Below are 23,924 nucleotides of genomic sequence, written 5' to 3'. Positions count from 1 at the left end.
CCAGCTGGGAACTCACCTCACCTCCAGCCTTGACACCCCCTCCAAGCTGGACCTCACCTCCAAACTGGGATCCTCGTCCAGCCAGGGCAAAAAGTCACCTCCAACCTGGACTTCTCATCACCACCAACCAGGACCTCACCTCCAGCCAGGACCTCACCTGGCTGCCAGGCCAGGGAATCTGGGAGATCCAGGGGATCCAGGGGATCCAGAGCTCCTGGATTCTGCAGGCTTGTCCACAAGGAAACCACACGGAACCTGTGGGAATTCCCAGTCCCACCTCCGGATGGGACAAAGGGTCAAGTTTTACCCTTGGGAATTTTTTCCCCAAGGCCAAAGAAACCCTGGAATTGCGTCCTGGTTGGAAATCACCCCCAGAAGTCTCCAGGCCACAGAGAGAGCCGGAGCAAGCGGGAAGAAAATTAAGGAGAATGGGAAAACAACATATCTGAGGGAGAGGAATCCCACTGGGATAAGATCCAGGAACTATTTAAACCTGTGACTAAAGCAGCGCTCCGGCCTCTGGGAGCTGTGATTTATTCCCAGGATGCTCCGTTTTTTCCATGGATCAGAGGAGAAAAGGATGAGGATTCCGTGTCTGTGATCCCACCAGGGGATGGGACCCTTTGGAGCTGTTTTCAAACTAATTTGTTTAATGAGGAAACGTTGGAATCTCAGCTCAGGCTCTGGAATTTGGCTCCTAGACTGTTCTCTGCCCTTCCAGCCACGCTTCCCAGCTGGTTGGATTACATTCCTTTCTTTTCCATGAAATTCTCAAAAATGGAGAGCGAAAAAAAAAAAAAAAAAAAAATCCCTCCAGCCCCAGAGCTGCCATTTGCTCGTGGATGCTCAGGGATAAAAATCCCTGTCCCGGGAATTTCTGAGGTTCCTTGGGAAGGAAAAGCAAAGTGAGGAGCAGCTGGTGACGGACTCTGCAGGGAAAATCCCGTCAGGGTCCTCTCCCTGCTGCCAAATCCACCAAGGATTCGGATCCCTCAGATGTTCCTGCCAGTAAAACGACGATGGTGGTTTTGGGGTGATGCGTGGGAAAAAAAATGGGATTAAGCACCTGATCCAAGGAATGCGGGCTGGGACCTATCCCGGCATCACCATCCCAAAACCTTCCCGAGAGATCCGCGTGGGAGCTGGGATCACCCCTCCAGCCTCTCCTGGACGTGGGGAAGGAATTGGGATCAGCGGCTCCGTACGCTCCTAAAGGAGCTGGAGATGGGGAAAAGCCTCTGGGACATCCACAGGATGAGGTGGATCGGAGGGAAAAATCCAGAAAAAAAAAAATATGGAACAGAGCTCCAGGTGATGTGTCCGTGCCCAGCAGGGAATGGAGATTTGGGAAGGGGAATGAGCAGGGAATAACGGAGTTTGAAGGGTTTTGGGGGAAGGGGAAATAAAGGAAAGGAAAAAGGGGGAAAGGAAAAAAAAAGGGAAAAAGAAGAGGGGGGAAAAGAGGGGAAGGGAAAACAGAGAAAAATTGGGAAAAGCAACAAAAAGGAAAAGAGGAAAAAGGGGAAATAAAGAAAAGAGGGGAAAGGGAAAAAAAAGGCAAAAAGGTAAAATGAGAAAAAAAGGAAAAAGAAAGAAGGAAAATGAAGAAGTGGAGGGGGAAATAGGGAAGAAAATAAATGGGGGGAAATGGGGGGGGGACTGTGAAGGAAAAATGGGGAGGGAAAAATGGAGGGGAAAAAACAGGGAAAAAATGAGGGTGGGGGAAATAGAAAAGAGAAAAGGAAAAAAAAACACAGAAAAAATTAGGAAAAAACCCTAGGAGGAATAAGCAGGGGGCGGAAAAATGGGAAAAGATGGGAAAAAATACAGAGCGAAAATAAAATGGGGGTGGGGGGGGGGAAGGAAACAAGAGGGAAGAACAGGGGGAAAGTAGAAAAATAAAAAAAAGGGGAAATACCCAGAAAAATTTTGGAAAGAAACCCCAGGCGGAATCAGCAGGGGGGGAAGAAAATAGAAGAAAGAAAAAATGTGGGGAAAGAAAACTGTTGGGATTAAAAAAAAAAAACCAAAAAATGACGAGGATAAAGCAGGAAAAAAAAAACCTCCAAACAAACAAACAGGGAAAATCACCAGGAAAAATAAGGGGAGGAAAAAGAAAAAAAAAAGAAAAAAAAAAAGAAAAAAAAAAAAGCCAGGAAAAATGGAGGGAAAAAGGAATAAGAGAAAAAAAGAGACAAATAAAATAAATAAATTCTGAAGCGGTTGATTTTGGTGGATTTTGGTGGATTTTGGTGGATTTTGGCAGATTTTGGTGGATTTTGGCAGCACTCGGCAGGTGCTGGGAAGAAGGGAGGAAGCAGGATGAGGATGAAGATGGAGTGATCCTAAATGTTCCGGAGCAGCTTCCCAGTGGCTCATCCCAATCCCCAACCCCTTCCCGATCCCCACCCGTCCCTTTCCCAAGCTGGGTGAGCCCTGCCCAATCCCAAACGCCTCCCCCTTCCCATCCCGGCTTCTACCTTCACCCGGCCCTGCAGGAGAAGGTTCTGGAAGAGCCGAGCCGGGAATGGCGGAGCCTCTACGGTGGGACGTCCATCCCAGTGCCGGAGGGGACGGAGCAGGGATGGGGGATCCCTCCAAGTCTCCTCCGTGGGCACAGCGGGGTTTTTGTGGGATCTTCTCGATCCTCCCGCCACGCTCCCGACGGCGCCGGTGGGACGCCGGGGGCTGGCGGAGAGCTGACACCGTCTCCGCATGAATATTCCATGAGGATCCGCGCACCTGCGGAACCTGAGCTGCCGCCACGGCGCCGAGAGCCCTCCTGGGCCATCACCCAAGCCCTTCTCCCGCTTTCCTGAAGAAACGAGGCTCCGGAGAAGCCGCTGCTGCTCCATCACATCCCACCTGGGCTCCGGCGAGATCGGGGTGGAGGATGGAACGTCCTGGTGCTGATCCCAAGTCGGGAAGAACTTCCAGCGAAGTTTAAATCCGTGTTAGACACCGGAGACTCCGCTCAGCCTCTGGAAGTGCTCTTCCCGTGGATTTTCTTGGGTTTAATATGGGATTGAGCGCGGATCACCTCCAGTTCCACAAAACCTCCTGCTGCTCCTCTTGGCTTTGTCATTTAGGATTTCGCCCGTGGGGATCTCCAGAATCCACAGGGATTCTGGGAGCTGGGAGCAGCCTCCCTCCTGGCCAGCTTCCAGCTGAAGATCCCATTACTGGTGAATTATCCATGGATAAAAGGACATTTTAATCACTGCCCCTTACTGGGAGTTGGGAGCAGGGAACAGCATTCCCACGGCTCATTTCCTTGCAGGAATTCCACCTGTCAGGAATTCTTCCAGAGGACAGATCCCACTGCCGGGTCCATCCTACACCCTTGGGAAGATCCCAACCCTCGATCCCTTTGTTCCTCTTCCCAGAGGAAGGACCAGAGCTGGGAGATCTCTCCCCGTTTTTCCTGACTCTGCCCTCTCCTTGAGGACATTTTCCTCCTTCTCCACCTCATCTCCGCCTCCTGCTTCATCCCATTATTTGGGGGGATCCATCCATGGGATGTGCCGTGAATTGATCCCTAAACCACAAAACAAGGAATAGGAGCCAGGAGAGAACTCCTGGATGGGGAAGTCCCCGGGGCTGATTCCAGGATCATTCCCTGGAGCTGAGTTTAAATTTGAGCCAAGCTGCTTGGGCAGAGCTGGAGGATCTGGTTTTTGGGGGAACAGCCCGATCTGGTATCCATGAAAATTATTGGGAATAAAAGGAAGGCAGGAGCTGAAGAAACCTGGCAGCCTAATGCGGGCACAGGAGCTGTTGGATCATGGAATTCCCGAGTGGGAAGGGACCCACCGGGACCATGGATCCAACTCCTGCCCAGGACACCCCAGCAATCCCACCCTGTCCCTGTCCCAGCGCTCCTGGAGCTCTGGCGGCCTTGGGAATGTCAGCATTCCCTGGGGGGCTGTTCCAGTGCCCAGCCAGCTCTGGGGGAAGAACCTTTTCCTGATATCCAAAGAAAAGCTGGATCTAAGTCCTGTCTGCACCCAGACTTCTCCTGCCCTGTCCTTGTCCAGCCTGGGAAGCTCCCTCCATCCGATCCCTATGGATCCCTCAAGGCCTCCCAGCTCCCTTCAGATGCTGCCAGGCTCCAAAAATTTTGCCTGATAAATATTCCTTAGGGGTTTTTTTGGATAAATATTCCCTGCAGGCTCCAAACCCTGAGGCCACACACCCAAGAGAGCCAAGTTTTTCCAGGGTGGACAGGTCTGGCTTTAGGGGAAGGGAGAGCGCAGCAACTGGATCAGGTGGGAAAAGTGGGAATGAGGAGGAGGAGGATGGAGAGCAAATCAACTGGATCAGCTGGAAAAGTGGGAATGAAAAGGAGGAGGAGGAGGAGGATGGAGAACAAACTGACTGGATCAGGTGGGAAAAGTGGGAATGAGGAGAAGGAGGAGGATGGAGAGCAAACCAACTGGATCAGGTGGGAAAAGTGGGAATGAGGAGGAGGAGGAGGAGGAGGAGGAGGAGGAGGATGGAGAGCAAACCAACCGGATCAGCTGGAAAAGTGGGAATGAGGAGGAGAAGGAGGATGGAGAGCAAACCAGCTGGAAAAGTGGGAATGAGGAGGAGGATGGAGAGCAAACCAGCTGGATCAGCTGGAAAAGTGGGAATGAAGAAGAGGAGGAGGAGGGAGAGTGCAGCAACCGGATCAGGTGGGAAAAGTGGGAATGAAGAGGAGGAGGAGGAGGATGGAGAGCAAATCAACTGGATCAGGTAGAAAAGTGGGATTGAAGAGGAGGAGGAGGAGGAGGATGGAGAACAAACTGACTGGATCAGGTAGGAAAAGTGGGAATGAGGAGAAGGAGGAAGATGGAGAGCAAACCAACCGGATCAGCTGGAAAAGTGGGAATGAGGACGAGGAGGAGGAGGATGGAGAGCAAACCAACTGGATCAGGTGGGAAAAGTGGGAATGAAGAAGAGGAGGAGCAGGGAGAGCGCAGCAACCGGATCAGGTGGGAAAAGTGGGAATGAAGAGGAGGTGGAGGAGGATGGAGAGCAAATCAACTGGATCAGGTGGGAAAAGTGGGAATGAGGAGGAGGATGGAGAACAAACTGACTGGATCAGGTAGGAAAAGTGGGAATGAAGAGGAGAAGGAGGGAAAGCAAACCAGCTGGATCAGCTGGAAAAGTGGGAATGAGGAGGAGGAGAAGGAGCAGGGAGAGCAAACCAACTGGATCAGCTGGAAAAGTGGGAATGAGGAGGAGGAGGAGGAGTAGGGAGATCAAACCTACTTGTGCTCCTTGGTCTTCTCCTTGCCTTTGCTGGAGCTGGTGGTGGAATATTGAGGGAATAAAAGGCAAACAAACTTCAGTGCACTGGGGAATCAGGGAATCATGGAATGCTTTGGGTGGGAAGGGAGCTTTAAGATCCCTAATCCCACCCCTGCCATGGGCAGGGACACCTTCCCCTATCCCAGGCTGCTCCAAACCCCAATGTCCAACCTGACCTTGGACACTCCCAAGGATCCAGGGGCAGCCACAGCTGCTCTGGGAATTCCATCCCAGCCCCTCCCCGCCCTCACAGGGAAGAATTCCTTCCCGATATCCCGTCCAAACTTCCTCTCTCTCAGCTTAAAATGTAGGTGGGACACATCCCTGCATGGCTTAGGATACCCCAACTCCCAGCACTGGAGCTGGGAGCGAGGGACATTCCCAGGATTTGTGTTTGGGGCCGTTAATGCAGCACCACTGTGTGGGACATGCAGGATTCCTGGTTCCATTCCCGGGTCCGGGAAGCTCCTAGGCAGGGGACAAGGCTTCTCCTTCCTGGAGAGGGGGATGGTTTTCCTTATCCTAACGCGCCCACATCCCCCCTCCAGGGAACGGGCTGGATCCGGAATTCCTCATTCCTGCCTCGACTCCACACAGGAAGCATCGATCCTTTCCTTCCCTTTCCCCCCTGAGATCCTGCTCTGCTCCCTGGCTTCTGGTTTGCTTCTCTCCCATATTTCTCTCTGCAGCTCCTGCTTCCCTGTTTTCCTCCTCTTTTTCCTCCCCTGGTCCTGTTCTCTGATTTCCTCTCGGATCCTGCTTCTCTCCATTTTCCTCCCTATTTTCCTCTCTGTTTTCCACCCTAGTCCTGCTTCTCTGTTTTCCTCCTGATTTTCCTCCTGAGTCCTGCTTCCTTGTTTTCTTCCCTATTTTCCTCCCCGTCCTTCTTCCCTATTTATTTTCCTCCCTGATTTCCTCCCCGGTCCTTCTTCCCTATTTGTTTTCCTCCCTGTTTTCCTTCTATTTTTCCTCCCCGCTGCTGTTCTCTGATTTCCTCTCGGATCCTGCTTCTCTCCCTTTTCCTCCCTGTTTTCCTCCCCGTTTTCCTCCCTGGTCCTTCTTCTCTGTTTTCCTCCCTATTTTTCTCCCCAGTCCTTCTTCCCTATTTATTTTCCTCCCTGACTTCCTCCCCAGTCCTTCTTCCCTGTTTTTCTCCCCGTTTCCTTCCCTGATTTTGCTTCCTGGCCCTCCTTCCCTGTTTTCCTCCCTATTTTTCTCCCTGGTCCTTCTTCCCAATTTATTTTCCTCCTTGTTTTCTTCCCCGGTCCTGCTTCCTTGTTTTCCTCCCTATTTATTTTCCTCCCTGGTCCTTCTTCCCTGTTTTCCTCCCTGTTTTTCTCCCCAGCCCTTCTTCCCTATTTATTTTCCTCCCTGATTTCCTCCCTAGTCCTTCTTCCCTGTTTTTCTCCCCGTTTCCTTTCCTGATTTTCCTTCCCGACCCTCCTTCCCTGTTTTCCTCCCTATTTTTCTCCCTGGTCCTTCTTCCCAATTTATTTTCCAACTTGTTTTCCTCCCCGGTCCTGCTTCTCTCTTTTCCTCCCAGTTTTCCTCCTGAGTCCTGCTTCCTTGTTTTCCTCCCTATTTATTTTCCTCCCTAGTCCTTCTTCCCTGTTTTCCTCCCTATTTTTCTCCCCAGTCCTTCTTCCCTATTTATTTTCCTCCCTGATTTCCTCCCTAGTCCTTCTTCCCTGTTTTTCTGCCTGTTTCCTTCCCTGATTTTCCTTCCTGGCCCTCCTTCCCTGTTTTCCTCCCTAGTCCTTCTTCCCAATTTATTTTCCAACTTGTTTTCCTCCCCGGTCCTGCTTCTCTCTTTTCCTCCCAGTTTTCCTTCTGGGTCCTGCTTCCTTGTTTTCCTCCCTATTTATTTTCCTCCCTAGTCCTTCTTCCCTATTTATTTTCCTCCCTGATTTCCTCCCCAGTCCTTCTTCCCAATTTATTTTCCTCCCTGTTTTCCTCCCCGCTCCTGCTTCTCTCCCCTCCCTCTCTCTCCCCCGTTAATCGCCCTCATTGTCCTGCGGCAATTAGGGAGGAGAAAGCAATTAAGCAGCTCGGGAAGTAATTAAGGAGGCTGGAGTTAATTACATCGGCTCCTCCGCCGGGCTGGGGACAGGGGACAGATTCCAGAGCCTGGAATTCCAGCTCCTTGTGCCCGAGCTGCTGGAAAACCATCCAGGAAAAAATTAAATAGTGAAGTGTTGCTGGATTTTGGGTTTTGGGAGAATTCCAGAGGAGCTCCAGTATAAAATGGGACACGGGAGGGAAACTGGGAAGAGCAGCACGGGCAGGGATCAGCCTGATCTGATCCAAGAATTCCTGCTTTTTCCCTGCCCCGACTCCTGCTGTGGGAGCAGAGCGGGGAAAAAGTATTCCTCTGCCAGCTGAGCTCCTCCTGGGAGCACCAAACCCCATCTCGGCGTTGGAAAAGCTGCCAGGAGAGGAATTGAATCATTCCAGGCCTTCTCCTGGAGCTCAGGGATCTGGTCCAGGTCCTGCTGGACACACCGGGGATGGGCAGGATCGCTGTGGGATCGCATCCCGCTGATCTCACCGTGTGGGATCCTTCCCTCCTTCCCTTCCCCATCCACACTGCCCTGGGTGGGCAGAGGGGCTGGAATGTTCCCTGGAGTCAGGATGGGATCCGTCCTGGGGTGGGCAGAGGGTCGGGAATGTCCCATCCCTGGGTGGGCAGAATGTTGGGAATGTCCCATCCCTGAGGGTCCATCCCTGGGTGGGCAGAAGGGCTGGAATGTCCCATCCCTGGGTGTAAAGAGGTTCTGGAATGTTCCCTGGAGTCAGGATGGGATCCATCCTGGGGTGGGCAGAGGGTCGGGAATGTCCCATCCCTGGGTGGGCAGAGTTTTGGGAATGTCCCGTCCCTGAGGGTCCATCCCTGGGTGGGCAGAGGGGCTGGAATGTTCCCTGGAGTCAGGATGGGATCCGTCCTGGGGTGGGCAGAGGGTTGGGAATGTCCCATCCCTGCGTGGGAAGAGGTTCTGGAATGTCCCATCCCTGGGTGGGCAGAATGTTGGGAATGTCCCATCCCTGAGGATCCATCCCAGGGTGGGAAGAAGGTCTGGAATGTCCCATCCTTGGGTGGGAAGAGTGTTGGGAATGTCCCATCCCTGGGTGGGAAGAGGTTCTGGAATATCCCATCCCTGAGGGTCCATCCCTGGGTGGGCAGAGGTTCTGGAATGTTCCCTGGAGTCAGGATGGGATCTATCCTGGGGTGGGCAGAGGGTCGGGAATGTCCCATCCCTGGGTGGGCAGAATGTTGGGAATGTCCCATCCCTGAGGGTCCATCCCTGGGTGGGCAGAGGGGCTGGAATGTTCCCTGGAGTCAGGATGGGATCCGTCCTGGGGTGGGCAGAGGGTCGGGAATGTCCCATCCCTGGGTGGAAAGAGGTTCTGGAATGTCCCATCCCTGGGTGGGCAGAATGTTGGGAATGTCCCATCCCTGAGGATCCATCCCAGGGTGGGAAGAGGGTCTGGAATGTTCCATCCCTGGGTGGGAAGAGTGTTGGGAATATCCCATCCCTGGGTGGGCAGAGTGTTGGGAATGTCCCATCCCTGCGTGGGAAGATGTTCTGGGATGTCCCATTCCTGAGGATCCATCCCTGGATGGAGAGAGGGTCTGGAATATCCCATCCCTGGGATCCATCCCTGCATGGGAAGAGGTTCTGGGATGTCCCATCCCTGAGGATCCATCCCTGAGTGGACAGAGGGGCTGGAATGTCCCATCCCTGGGTGGGCAGAGGGTCTGGAATGTCCCATCCCTGGGATCCATCCCTGGGTGGGCAGAGGGGCTGGAATGTCCCATCCCTGGGATCCATCCCTGGGTGGGCAGAGGGTCTGGACTGTTCCATCCCTGGGATCCATCCCTGGGTGGGAAGAGGGTCTGGAATGTCCCATCCCTGGGATCCATCCCTGGGTGGGAAGAGGGTCTGGAATGTCCCATCCCTGGGATCCATCCTCGGGAGAGGGGCCAGGGAAGTGCAGATCGTGCGTCCTTTCCCTCTTCCTGGAGGGAAAACACGCCCTGGGTGAGGGATGCAGGAACACAGCGCATTCCAAGCGCGTCCCTCTTTTTCCTCTGTTTCCCTCCTCCTTCTCCAAGTGTTTCCTGCATCTCCTTCCTCTCCTGATTCCTGCATCCACTGCATTCTTGGCACTTGGATCAGGGCGTCCGGGTGGGTGACAACGCTTCCTGAGGGATCCAGGGTCCTTTCCCAAGGGCCTGGTGGAGCAGCCAATCCCTAAAATTCCTCCTTCTCCCTCCTTTCCTTTTCCCAGGGCCCTTCCAGTCCAAGTCTCTGGCCAAAGGTGACCAGGGACAGTCCCAGCCTGGGCACAGATGGGGAATTCCCATTTTATCCCTCAAACAACTCGGTTTGGAGCGCTTTCCTCGGGAAAAATGGACACACGGTCCTGCCCTGCTGCTGTTCCCAGGGGATTCTGCTGCCAGGGGCTGGAGCCCAGAGCCGGAGGGTGCCCCCGGGAATCGGGGATCAGGGAATCGGGATACCTGAACGGCAGCACCAGGTGTTTTTTCTCTTTCCCTTTGGCCTTGGATCTGCAAATCCGAAGGAGCGATTCCATGAGTTGTGATCCAGGGATGGACTCTGATCCACCTTCTACCCCCAAACTCATCCACATGCACGGAGCAATCCAACAAAGCCAATCCAGGAGGGTTCTGGAGGGAGAGCTCCCTGTGCCCGGGATTCCCAAGGATCCTTGGGAATGGGAATGGAGGTAGGAAAGTGCTGGTGGGGCTGGGATGGATGGATGATGGATGGATGGATGGATGGATGGATGGATGGATGGATGGATGGATGATGGATGATGGATAGATGATGGATGGATGGATGGATGAATGGATGGGATGGATGGATGGATGATGGATGGATGGATGGATGATGGAAGATGGATGGATGGATGATGGATGGATGGATGATGGATGGATGGATGATGGAAGATGGATGATGGATGGATGATGAATGATGGATGGATGATGGATGATGGATGGATGAATGGATGGGATGGATGATGGATGGATGGATGGATGATGGATGGATGGATGATGGATGGATGATGGATGGATGGATGGATGGATGGATGATGGATGGATGATGGATGGATGATGGATGATGGATGATGGATGATGGATGGATGGATGATGGATGATGGATGGATGGATGATGGATGGATGATGGATGATGGATGATGGATGGATGGATGATGGATGGATGGATGATGGATGGATGATGGATGATGGATGATGGATGATGGATGGATGATGGATGATGGATGGATGAATGATGGATGGATGGATGGATGATGGATGGATGGATGGATGATGGATGGATGATGGATGGATGATGGATGGATGGATGATGGATGGATGATGGATGGATGGATGATGGATGGATGGATGATGGATGGATGATGGATGGATGGATGGATGGATGGATGGATGGATGGATGGATGATGGATGGATGATGGATGGATGGATGATGGATGGATGTTGGATGGATGATGGATGGATGGATGATGGATGAATGGATGGGATGGATGGATGGATGATGGATGGATGGATGGATGGATGGATGATGGATGGACGGATGGATGATGGATCCATCCATGGAATGGATCCATGGATGGATGGATGATGGATGGATGGAATAGGTGAAGGAGGGGATGGGATGGGATGGGATGGGATGGGATGGGATGGGATGGGATGGGATGGGATGGGATGGGATGGGATGGGATGGGATGGGATGGGATGGGATGGGATGGGTGAGATGGATGGAGGAATGGAAGGAAGGAGCTGATGGAGGAACGGATGGAAGGAAGGATGGATCCATGGATTGCTTGGAATAGAGACAAACATGACTCTGGGAGCTCCTGCAGAAGTCCCTGACTGGAAAGGGATTTGTCCCTGCTGGGATGAGGAAGGACAGAGGGACTCCCAGGGGTGGGTGATCCCAAAAAAGGCCCTTTCCCTGGATCCAAACACCATGCAGGGACTGCTCCCATCCATGCACACACCATTCCCAAAGGGAAGCGGGGACACCACGTCCCGTACCTGGGATCTTCCGGGTCTTCGCTGTTGGGAGGAGACGGAGCCAGGAGGAGGAAAGTGAGGAATTAACAAACATTCCCAACCGGACACGGCCCACGGGAGCAGGACAGGGGGAGGGGCTGATCCTCAAATCCCAGGAATGGTTTGGGTGGGAGGGGACCTTGAGGATCATCCCATTCCAATCCTAACACCTTCCACTATCCCGGGGTGCTCCAACCTGGCCTTGGGCACTTCCAGGGATCCAAGGGCAGCCACAGCTTCTCTGGGAATTCCAGCCCAGCCCCTTCCCACCCTCCCAGCCAGGAATTCCTTCCCGATATCCCACCCCAAGGTTCCATTTCCCAGTGGGAAGGCATTCCTGGTATCCTATAATTCCTGGTATCACCATGTGGGATACGGTGCAGAGGGAGCACAGGATGAGGCTGACCTGTATCCCAAATCCTGGGATTATGCCGGGGCCTGCACCTGTCTGTAGGATGTGGGTGCCTGGGATGGGCTGGAATGGAAGCAATCCCCCAGAATCCCAGATCCCACCCCAAAATCTGGGATCCCTCCCACCAGGACATTTTGGTACCTTGCCACTGCCTTGTATCCATCGTTAAACTTAATCCTGGATGAGGCACCGGAGAGAAAGAGAGGGGAAAAAAAAAAAAAAATCCAATTAAATCCCAGTGTCAGAATTCCTGAGGGAGCAGGGACACCCCTTCCCAGGAGGAGGGGGCTGTGCCCAAGCTCCGGGTGCTCCAGGGAGGGAATTCCAGCTGTGCATCCAGCCCAGGGTGTTCCACTCCCCCTATTCCCGGGAAAAACCCGGCTGGAGGCCGGATCTGCACTTCCGGCATGAGGAACAGGAGCTGTGTCCAGCACTTCCAGTATTATCCATGGCTCCTGCTCCATCTGGGAATCTCCTCCACCGGGACAGGCTGGGGGCAATTTTACATTCCCAGAATCCAGGAAAAATCTCCAGGTTCTGAAAGCTCTGCCCTGGGACTCGCGGCAGAACCTGCTCCGTTGGTTTGAACCTTTTCCTGATTTTCAGGATCCTCAGGATGCAATATTTTTTCCAAGGAATTTAATGGCACATTAAATGATTAATGTAATTTAATTAAATTTAAGGGAGGGGTTGGGAAAAAAGATGGAAAACTTAGACTGGGACTTTTTTTCCCAGGATAGAAAAGATCCCAAACTTCCTGTTCATCCTGGTGGTGGCACTGTGACATCCCAAAGATCCGTGCCCAAATGCCACGTGGATTTGGGAATTTTGGACCCTTCTTATGTATTCGGGCATGGATGAATTCCCCACTATCCCAAATTCCGGCCATTCCCAGCACTGATCCGTGTCCTCAAGAGCCATATCCACGTGGAAATGGGGATGGGAGTGGGAATGGGGATGGGAATGGGGATGGGAGTGGGAATGGGAGTGGGAATGGGGATGGGATGGGAATGGGAATGGGAGTGGGAATGGGGATGGGAGTGGGAGTGGGAATGGGGATGGGGATGGGAATGGGACGGGAATGAGGATGGGATGGGAATGGGAATCGGAATGGGGATGGGGATGGGGATGGGAGTGGGAATGGGGGTGGGAATGGGAATGGGGATGGGAGTGGGAATGGGGATGGGAATGGGAATGGGAATGGGAATGGGGATAGGAGTGGGAATGGGGATGGGAATGGGGATGGGAATGGGAATGGGGATGGGAGTGGGAATGGGAATGGGGATGTGAATGGGAATGGGAATGGGGATGGGGATGGGATGGGAATGGGGATGGGAGTGGGAATGGGGATGGGAATGGGGATGGGAATGGGGATGGGATGGGAATGGGGATGGGAGTGGGAATGGGAATGGGGATGGGGATAGGAGTGGGAATGGGGATGGGAAGGGAATGGGAGTGGGAATGGGAGTGGGAATGGGAATGGGAATGGGGATGGGAATGGGAATGGGGATGGGGATAGGAGTGGGGATGGGGATGGGGATGGGGATGGGGATGGGGATGGGAAGGGAAGGGAATGGGGATGGGAGTGCCCCGGCAGCCTGTGGGGATTTTCATTCCGAGTTCTCCCACGCCTGGCACAGATCCCAACTTTGGAGCAGGTGCCAGAGGGATAATTAGCGACAGGCAGTCGGACAAGGCTCGGATCCGCCGGGACACGGAAGAAAAGCTTCCATCAATAATTCACCGGGAGCAGATTCCTTTCGGCTCCGAGCTTTGTCCTGGCCATGAATATTTCAAGGACAGCCCCTATCGGATGGTGCTTCCCGGGATTCTCACTTTCCAGGGGGTTGGGAGCTGGGCTCAGACAGGTTTTTGGCAATTCCCGAGCTGCCTCTGGAAGTGCCCATCCCTCTTGACTTTTCCTGGGAATTTAAGGGTGAGTCTATGTCGGTGAATAAATCATGGAATTGTGGAATCCCGGAATGGTTTGGGTAGGAAAGGGCTTTAAAGTTCATCCCATTCCATGGGCAGGGACACCTCCCACTTCCCCAGGTTCTCCAGCCTGGCCTTGGACACTCCCAGGGATCCAGGGGCAGCCACAGCTTCTCTGGGAATTCCATCCCAGCCACTCTCCACCCTCTCAGGGAAGAGCTCCTTCCCAATATGAAATTTTTCCTGTTCTTTTCTGTTTTCCTCACTGGAACACAAGTCCAGCTTTTTGAAGGATCCTGTCCCGATTCCAACATCCTCCCATCTCCTGGGATTTTTTTTTTTATCCAAGCTGGATTTTTTTAGCTCTTTATTTCCCCATTCTGGATCCTTCCCTGTGATTTTTTTTTTCATGGATTTGTTTGGTTTAAATTCCCAAGGGATCAAGGAGCCAAAGCCATTCCAGGGACGTGGCACATGGGAAGGCTTCACCTCCCATTCCTGGCTCCTTCATCCCTGGATTCTGTGTGGGATGAGCAGATTCCAAACTTGGGATCCCCAGGGAAGCACAAAAATGGAAATTTAACAGATCCAAGTCTTGATGCGGATCCTGGATTTAAGGAATTTTCTTTGGAAAGCAGAACTTTGTGGGTGGATCAGCCCTGGAAGGGGGAGTGGGATCTGCTGTGGGAATTTACCTGGAATGCTGATCTTCTTCCGCTTCGTCTCCAAGGCTTGGGAATTTACAGGGAGAGAGGAAAAATTCCGGCTGTGATCTAAGGCTCTTCCATTGTTTTATAAACCAGGAAAAACTTGGGAACACTCCGGCACAGCAAAGCACTCCATGCACGGCTGGAATCCCAGGATATCCCCATGCCAATTCCCGTTGTGTCCACAGGATCCAGGCTTGTCCCAGACCGGATTTTGGGGGGATATTTGGCCAATATTCCACCTTTTCCAAGTGGTTCCCTCCTGCCTGACCTCCATTTCCCACTCCCTCCTTTTCCTTGGGATGGATTTGCTCAAGTCCCAAAGGAAAAGTGGGAATGGGCAGGTGCTGTACCCTGTGCCAGGATTCCCCGAAGGAGGAAAGGGGAATTCCCAGCCCTTGGAAACCCTTGGAAAGCCCTGCCATCATCCCAGTGATGGGAAGTCCTTCCCATCCCTTGGAAAGCTGCAGGATTGCTTCATTGCATGGAAATTCCCCAATTTTGGGAAATTCCCAAAAGCAGAGGCGTCCACACGGATCTGCGGACACGGGAGGGTCGCACATTCCCTGGGGAAGAGGGAGTGAAGGTGGGAAATTCCCTGCGTTCCCAAAGGACCAGCCTGGATCCAGCAGCGGCCAAGGAGAAGCTGGATCTGCTTTCCCTGGATTCGGCAGCTCTACAGGAGAATTCCCAAAATCCTTGGTGTGGATGCTCTGCTCCATGGGAATGGGACAAGGCTGTCCTGGATCTGCCGGAGAGGGATCTTCCTCTGCTTCCAGAGCTGCCAAAGTCCGGGATCTCCAGGCTCAACCCTCTCCGGGATGTCCATGCCCGAATCCCAGGGGATTCTCCAGGCGGAAAAGGGGCTCCAAGCTGGGAGTGGGGTGGGAGAAAGGCAGAACAGGGAAGGGAATGCCTGGAATCGTGGGATTAGTCATTGGAAAAGACGGAAGTGAAACCAGGTCCCCGTGCCCAGGAACAGATTTTGGATAAGGGATGGAATGCCAGGAAAAAGGGGGAAAGGCTTTAAGGTGCCAAGGGATAGATTCAGATGGGATTTTGGGAAGGAATTCTTCCCTGGGAGGGTGGGGAGGGGGGTGGGATGGAATTCCCAGAAAAGCTGTGGCTGCCCCTGGATCCCTGGGAGCGTCCAAGGCCAGGTTGGACGTTGGGGTTTGGAGCAGCCTGGGATAGTGGGAAGTGTCAGGATTGGAAAGGGATGAGCTTTAAGGTCACTTCCCACCCGGAATATTCCATGGTTCCACAATTCCCTGTCTCCAGGGCTGTGGACTGGCCTGGCCCATGGTCCTGTGACATTCCAGGGACAGGGAATTCCATGCCTTGCTCATCCCACTTTTCCTTGCGTATCCCACTGCCCTTTCCCCCCACCCATCTCTGCCCACAAACCTCCCATTCATGTGGAAAACAGGGAATCCAAAGGGATCCCCAGGCTGGAGAAAGGACAATGGGAATGGGACTGGGAATGGGATTGGGAATGAGGATGAGGAAGGCTGAGACAGGGCCCAGCAGGAGCCCTTCCCATCCCACTGAATTTCCTGTCAGAAGTGCAGGTCTGGAAACACCAAAATTCCTGGTTTTATTCTTCCCGTCCAAATTTTTCCCAGATCTGGGATCTGTAAGTGATGGAGAAGGAAAGGCCTTCCAAAGGAGCCGGGAAATTTTTGTTCCCAAGGGAATTTTAACCAAAACCCTTCCTCGAATTCCAAAGGATGGTTCACATCCAAGCACCTTTAGATCCTTTGGATCCTTCCCAAAAGCTGGAATACAGAACCTCTTACCTTTATTTTCTTTTATTCCCACTTTTTTTTTTTTTTTTTTTTTATTCCTTGGAGCAAAATCCTCCAGGAATTCTCCGTGAAAACAGGGATAAAACCCCATGGACGCCCCCAGAGGTGCTGAGACCTGGGAATTGTTTGGGATGGGGGATAAACCTCTCCCATCCCAGGGAATTTTCTGTATTTCCAGTATTCCCCACACCATCCCCTTCCTGCTGCTTGTATGGATGCCTCTATTCCTAAAAGAGGGGATTTATCCCTAAAAACCTCGTTTAAACAGCTCGGCTTTGGGAATCTCACCCTCCCAGCTCCATCCTCGCTCATCCCTGACTTCCATGAGGAAAGGCTGGGGGAATTCCTGCCCCCTCCCAGCCAGAATCGATCCAGCCTGACCGGGAATGCTGGGATGGATGATCTGGGATGATCCTGGACTCTGCCCTGATATCCAACAGAATCCATGGCCCAGCCAGGGAAAAGGCGGGATGGGATAATGGGACAATGGGATGGGGTGGGATAATGGGATAATGGGATAATGGGATAATGGGATGGGTTGGGATCCATGGGATTGGATGGGGTCCATGGGATGAGATAATGGGATGGGATAGGATGGGATAATGGTATGGGATGGGATCCAGGGGATCCATGGGATCCATGGGATCCATGGGATGGGATGGAGTCCATGGGATAGGATCCATGGGATTGGATCCATGGGATTGGATAGGATCCATGGGATGGGATAGGATGGGATAGGATGGGATAGGATGGGATAATGGGTTGGGGATGGGATGAGGTCCAAGGGATGGGATCCCTGGGATGGGATAATGGGATGGGATGGGGTCCATGGGATGGGATCCATGGGATGGGATGGGATGGGATAACGGGATGGGATGGAAATGGGATGGGATGGGATATTTTCCATTGGAAGGGACCCACAGGGATCACCTGGTCCAACTCCACCCTATCCAAGTCAGAGCCAGTTTTAAATCCTGTTATTATGAGCCCCTCCACATCCTTCCTGCTATCCCTTATCCCACAGGAATTCAGGAGCTTTTCCCAAAATGCTCCTTCCTGTGGCTGAGCTCCTCTTGGGACGATCCTTGGGATTTTACCTGAAATTCCCTTTCTTTGGCTCCTTCCCAAACCCTTTTGTCACTCCGAGAACAGCCACAGCAAACCAACTTCCATGCACACGCAGGGAGCTCATTCCCATGGGAATGGCTGATCCCGGGATCTGGGAACAGGACATGGAGACAGAAGGGCACCTCAAAAGCACAGCAGTGTCCCAGCCCGTATCCCGATCTCCATCCGGAATCCCATTCCAAGGCTGCTTTTCTGGCTGTTCCATCACTTCTCCTCCCCACCAGCAGCCCAGGAATGGGAACTCGGGGACAATTCCTGTGGGACAATTCCCATCGGGAAAAGGCACGGAGCAGCACAGCACTGCGGAGCCTCTCCCTACCTCGTGTCCAGGGATCCCTGGCTCAGGGAATCCCCCTCTCCCAGGAGCTCATCCTCGCTGTGGAAATACAGCTCGTCCTCTTCCATCCTGGTGGGAACACCGCAAACATCAGCCCTGTCCTGGCCGGGATTCAGGATTCCAAAATCATGGAATCACTGAGCCCTTTGGGTTGGAAAAGCTCTCCGAGCCCCACCATCCCCAGCACTGCCCGGGCCACGCCCGATCCATGTCCCCAAGGGACACATCCACAGGGATTTGAAATGCCACCAGGGATCGGGGCTCCAGCCCTTCCCTGTGCCAGGGATGGGCAGCCCTTTCCATGAAGGAATTGTTCCCACTATCCCACCTGGAGCCCCCGCCCAGGACCCGGCTCTGCACATCCCTCGCTCGGCAAATGCCACGACTCTTCCTAAAATGGGGCAGCCACGGCTCCTCTGGGAATTCCAGCCCAGACCCTTCCCACCCTCCCAGCCAGGAATTCCTGCCCAAGGTCCCACCCCAAGCTCCCCTTTCCCACTGGAAGCCATTCCCTGGCTCCTGGCCCTCCAGCCCTTTCCCAAATTCCAGCTCTCCTGGAGCCCCTTTGGTCTCGGGAAGGGGCTCTGAGCTCTCCCTGGGTCCTTAATTTTCTGCTTTAATCCCATAGAGCTGCATCCCACAGGATTCATCTGACGAGAAACCAGAAAACCCAGACCTGGAGCCATCCCAGCAGCATCCTCCAGTTCCCTGGAATCCTGGAATCCCAGACTGGTTTAGGTGGGAAGCGACCTTAAATCCCATCCAGTGCCACCCCTGCCAGGGGCAGGGACACCTTCCAATATCCCAGGTTCCTCCAAACCCCATCCAACCTTTCCTTGGACACTTCCATGAGGGATGGAGCATCCATCGTGCTCCCTGCATCCCGAAATTCCAGTGGCACAGGCAGGACTCGGATATCCCATCCCAGCCAGCCTGTTCCCTGTCCTGGGTTGTTAAGATTTGTGTGTGTTCTATTTACAGTCTGTCAGAGGTGGGGCAGTTCTGTTCATTTTCTTTATCTCTTCCACAACCCATCCTCCCTCCAGGAGATCTCTTCTGTTCATGGGCCATTGATTATTAATTATCTGCTGTTCATGGGCCATTAATTATTAATTATCTGCTGTTCATGGACCTGTGGGTGTCCCTGCATGGCTGAGAAAATTCCATCCCACTGGGAGATGCTCCAGAGGAGGAGCCCAGCATTCCTACCTGGATACAATCTGAGGTTTTGGGACACCACAGCAGCCTTTGCCCACTGCATTCCCAGAGGAGCAGCTTTCTGCCCCACTGCATTCCCAGAGGAGCAGCTCTCTGCCCCACTGCATTCCCAGAGGAGCAGCTTTCTGCCCCACTGCATTCCCAGAGGGAGCCCAGGCCCATCCACAGCAGCCCTGGAGCTCCAGAGGAAAACTCCAACCTTGTCCAGGATCCTGCTCCAGCAGAAGCACAGCTGGCACTGCAGGAGGGCTGAGCCCCCATGGAATGGCACTGCTGCCACCACCCTGACCCACAGCCTGCCAGGGCCTGCTCTGACTCTGGCAGGGTTGGTTTTGTTTGTTTGTACTATTGCATTTGTATTTTTAATTTTCCCAATAAAGAACTGTTATTCCCATTCCCATATCTCTGCCAGAGAGCCTCTTAATTTCAAATTTATAACAATTCAGAGGGAGGGGGTTTGCATTTTCCATTTCAGGGGAGGCTCCTGCCTTCCTTACCTGTCTTTTCAAACCAAGACACCCCCTCTTCCAGCTGTGACATTCCTGGCTCCCTGCCCGGCATCCACCTTTTCAATCCATCCCCACATTCCCGCTCAGCCTCGTCCCAGCTCGCTGAGCCGGGAAACTAAACGATGCCGTGCTTCCAATTTGCTTGAAAATTCCCTGGATTCAGCCCAGTTCCCACAGTTAACAAACTGCCCTGGAGGCATGCGAGCAATTAGGGAGATATTCCCTGATCCGTGGGGGAAAAAGCTGTTTTCCCCCCTTTTTTTTTGGCCACAATAAAGTGCTAATCCCAGATGGAATGTGGTCCAAAATGGGATAACCCTGAGGGGTTGGTGGGAAATGGGATGGAAAGAGCAGCTGATTCACAGGGCTCTCTTTGGATTCACAGCTCCAGGCTGGGCTCCCGCGTGGATTTAGGGATTTGGCAGTGCTGGGGGAATGTTTGGACTCGGTGCTCTCTCAGAGGGATTTTCCAGCCGGAAGTGTTCTGGTATTCCATGATTTGGGAATACCGGGATTGACCTCCTTCATCCCTCACCATGGAAGCGGTGGATCCATGAGGAGCAGGCAGGGAATGTGGTGTTCCCGAGGGAGCCGTGGGTGACACCAGGACCCAGCTCTGCCTTCACCATCCGCCCCTCCCACTTCCAGAGTCTCCCTTCCACCCCCATCTCAATCCTGAAGAATTCCAGCAACTTCAGGGCTTTGATGTCTCCCCTATTCCAACTGTTCCCTTTCCCAATGGATTCAAGAGCTCCCGGAGTGGACAAAGCCCCCCCTGGATACCACAACTCCAAAAACTGTGGAAAGCTGCCTGAAAAGCCCCCTTAGCATTCCACGAATCCCCTCGTGGCTGCAAATCCTGGATTTACAGAATCCAGAAGTTGGAAAATCCCCCCAGGATCGCTGATCCCCACCTTGCCACCAGCCCAGAGCACTGAGTGCCACATCCAGGAATTCCTTGGACACCTCCAGGGATGCGGACTCCGCCGCCATCCAAGGATTGTGCCCTGAGTATCCATAGGCTCACGGAGAACTGGTCCCAGCTCGGACTCCATCCCAAAGGAGTCACCTGCAGCATTCCCAGTCAAATCCCATCGGGCTGGGGTTGCAACTGGTTCCAGCAGCTTTGCGTCAAGGAATGTCGGGATTCAGTCCCTGGGATTGTTCCCATCCAGGGGCAGATCCCGGGAGCCCACGACGACACCCAAGGAAAGCTACGGATCCCTAAATGGATGGAGAACTGGAACTTCCCTTGGAAGAACTGGAGGTGTCCCGCCTGGAATTCCTCAGGAATTCCCAGCAGGAATCACTTGGTGTGGGATTCCACTCGTCCCAGGGAGTGACTGAGATCCCAACATCTGCCTTGGAGCCACCTCAATCCTAGGAGCACCATGCTCTCCATGGACACCTGAGATTCCGCCTGGATCGAAATCCCACCAGTGAGGCCTGACCAGGAGCCAGACCCTCCATCCCCTCTGGATCAGGATGGAATGACACTTTCCCTCCAAGCTCTTCAATCCTGGAAGTTCAGCTCTCTCCAGGTGTGGTGGAGCACCAGGACCTGCTGGAGGCCACCTGGACCTCAGCCTCACCTGGAGCTGTTCCATGGATCCACCAGTGAGCTTTGACCCCCATCCAGACCTTTCATCCTCTTTGGGATCAGGATGGAATGACATTTTCCCTCCAAGTGCTACAATCCTGGAAGTTCAGCTCTGTCCTGGAGCACCAGGACCTGCTGGAGGCCACCTGGATCCCAGTCTCACCTGGAGCTGTTCCATGGATCCACCAGTGAGCTTTGGCCCCAATCCAGACATTTTATCCTCTTTGGGATCAGGATGGAATGACATTTTCCCTCCAAGTGCTACAATCCTGGAAGTTCAGCTCTGTCCTGGAGCACCAGGACCTGCTGGAGACCACCTGGATCCCAGCCTCACCTGTTGGATCCACTCACTGGTGGATCCATGGAGCTGTTCCATGGGTCCACCAGCGAGCCCTGACCCCCATCCAGACCTTTTATCCCCTCGGGATCAGGATGGAATGATGCTTCCTGTCCATGTGCTACAATCCTGGAAGTTCAACTCTCTCCAGGTGTGGTGGAGCACCAGGACCTGCTGGAGGCCACCTGGATCCCACCCTCACCTGGAGCTGTTCCATGGATCCACCAGTGAGCTTTGACCCCCACCCAGACCTTTTATCCCCTTTGGGATCAGGATGGAATGACATTTTCCCTCCATGTGCTACAATCCTGGAAGTTCAGCTCTGTCCTGGAGCACCAGGCCCTGCTGGAGGCCACCTGGATCCCAGCCTCACCTGTTGGATCCACTCACTGGTGGATCCATGGAGCTGTTCCATGGGTCCACCAGTGAGCCCTGACCCCATCCAGACCTTTTATCCCCTTTGGGATCAGGATGGAATGACATTTTCCCTCCATGTGCTACAATCCTAGAAGTTCAGCTCTGTCCTGGAGCACCAGGACCTGCTGGAGGATACCTGGATCCCACCCTCACCTGGAGCTGTTCCATGGATCCACCAGTGAGCTTTGACCCCCATCCAGACCTTTCATCCTCTTTGGGATCAGGATGGAATGACATTTTCCCTCCAAGTGCTACAATCCTGGAAGTTCAGCTCTGTCCTGGAGCACCAGGACCTGCTGGAGGCCACCTGGATCCCAGCCTCACCTGTTGGATCCACTCACTGGTGGATCCATGGAGCTGTTCCATGGGCCCACCAGTGAGCCCTGACCCCCATCCAGACCTTTTATCCCCTCGGGATCAGGATGGAATGATGCTTCCTGTCCATGTGCTACAATCCTGGAAGTTCAACTCCAGGTGTGGTGGAGCACCAGGACCTGCTGGAGGATACCTGGATCCCACCCTCACCTGGAGCTGTTCCATGGATCCTCCGAGGGCAGGAGATGCCCTTGGAGCAGCTCGGGGATGACCTTCCCAAACCCCCCACAATCCCACATCCAAGATCTCCGTGTCCCGTTACCTCCTGAAGCTCCTCTCCGTGGATTGCTGGTTGGATTTCCCGGGAGAGACGTCGGAGCCGTGCCGGTGGCCAGACAGGAGGCTGTCGGTCTCCAAGGAATACCTCCCATCGCCCTCCGAGTGCACGCTGGGCGTCTCCAGGAATTCCTTGTCATTCCAGGTGCCCACCGTCCCATCCAGAGCCTGGTAGCGGATCTCGATGGAGACGCTGGTCTGCAAGACAGGGAGAAACCATCAGCGGCCGTGGAATATCCCGGGAAATCCAAAAAGCGGGAAGAGCATCGGCCGCTGGGCGTTTTAGGCTTGCTGATCCCAAAGTTTCTCTGTTCCTGGATGCGGATTCTTTGCTTCTCTTCTTCTGCCAGGGTCGGGATTAAACGGCGAGATGGAATTTTGTGCTCAGACTGAAATTATCAGTTCTTGTCTCTGTCACAGCCTCACAAACCCCGGGCTCTGCAGCCCTTCACTCCAACAAACCAAAAGTGGAGCCCCATCTCCCCCTCTCTACGAGGCCTTTTAGGGATCAACTGTCCAATTAAGAAATGACACCTCAATTATTTTCACTTTTTACCCAGTAACCAACCGCCCGTGACCCGCAATGCGGAGGTTTTTATCCATTTACACAAAACCACCCAAACCCATGGAGAAGGAGGTGAAGGAGAAGGAGGTGAAGAAAGAGAAGGTGAAGGAGAAGAAGGTGAAGGAGAAGAAGGTGAAGGAGAAGAAGGTGAAGAAGAAGAAAGTGAAGAAAAAAGTGAAGAAGAAAGTGAAGAAGAAGAGAAAAAAGAAGGTGAAGAAGAAGAAGGTGAAGAAGAAGAAAGTGAAGAAGAAGAAGAAGATGAAGAAGGTGAAGAAGAAGGTGAAGAAGAAGACAAAGGTGAAGAAGATGACAAAGGTGAAGAAGAAGGTGAAGAAGTAGAAGATGAAGAAGGTGAAGAAGAAGATGTAGAAGTAACAAGTGAAGAAGGTGAAGAAGAAGGTGAAGAAGATGATGATGAAGAAGGTGAAGAAGGTGAAGAAAAGGAAGGTGAAGAAGAAAGTGAAGAAGAAGAAAGTGAAGAAGAAAGTGAAGAAGAAGGTAAAGAAGATGATGATGAAGAAGGTGAAGAAGGAGAAGGTGAAGAAGAAAGTGAAGAAGAAGATGAAGAAGGTGAAAAAGGAGAAAAGAAGAAGAAAGTGAAGAAGAAGAAGAAGGTGAAGAAGAAGAAGGTTAAGAAGGTGAAGAAGTAGAAGATGAAGAAGGTGAAGAAAAAGGTGAAGAAGAAGATGAAGAAGAAGAAAGTGAAGAAGAAAGTGAAGAAGAAGGTGAAGAAGAAGATGATGATGAAGAAGGTGAAGAAGGAGAAGGTGAAGAAGGTGAAGAAAAGGAAGGTGAAGAAGAAAGTGAAGAAGAAGAAAGTGAAAAAGAAGAAGGTGAAGAAGAAAGTGAAGAAGATGACAAAGGTGAAGAAGAAGGTGAAGAAGTAGAAGATGAAGAAGGTGAAGAA

The 23,924-nt window shown here is 52.9% G+C and overlaps 1 protein-coding gene across 1 annotated transcript in view; it reads right to left on the bottom strand.

The window, feature by feature from the left end:
- The window catches only part of OTOF (otoferlin), a 218,906-nt gene that overhangs the window by 161,570 nt on the left and 33,412 nt on the right, over nucleotides 1–23,924 (bottom strand). The window contains exons 5-11 of the mRNA XM_053937555.1: nucleotides 22,439–22,650; nucleotides 17,703–17,789; nucleotides 14,436–14,471; nucleotides 11,950–11,985; nucleotides 11,379–11,399; nucleotides 9,818–9,865; nucleotides 5,257–5,286 (exon numbers count right to left, since the gene is read on the bottom strand). Coding sequence (XP_053793530.1) covers nucleotides 5,257–5,286; nucleotides 9,818–9,865; nucleotides 11,379–11,399; nucleotides 11,950–11,985; nucleotides 14,436–14,471; nucleotides 17,703–17,789; nucleotides 22,439–22,650 — 470 coding nt within the window. The remainder of the gene's footprint in view (nucleotides 1–5,256; nucleotides 5,287–9,817; nucleotides 9,866–11,378; nucleotides 11,400–11,949; nucleotides 11,986–14,435; nucleotides 14,472–17,702; nucleotides 17,790–22,438; nucleotides 22,651–23,924) is intronic.

This window comes from Vidua chalybeata, chromosome 3 (assembly GCF_026979565.1).
Source record: "Vidua chalybeata isolate OUT-0048 chromosome 3, bVidCha1 merged haplotype, whole genome shotgun sequence".
Classification (NCBI taxonomy): domain Eukaryota; kingdom Metazoa; phylum Chordata; class Aves; order Passeriformes; family Viduidae; genus Vidua; species Vidua chalybeata.
The sequence above is the reverse complement of the archived record's forward strand: the minus strand, read 5'-3'. Positions and strand labels throughout refer to the sequence as shown.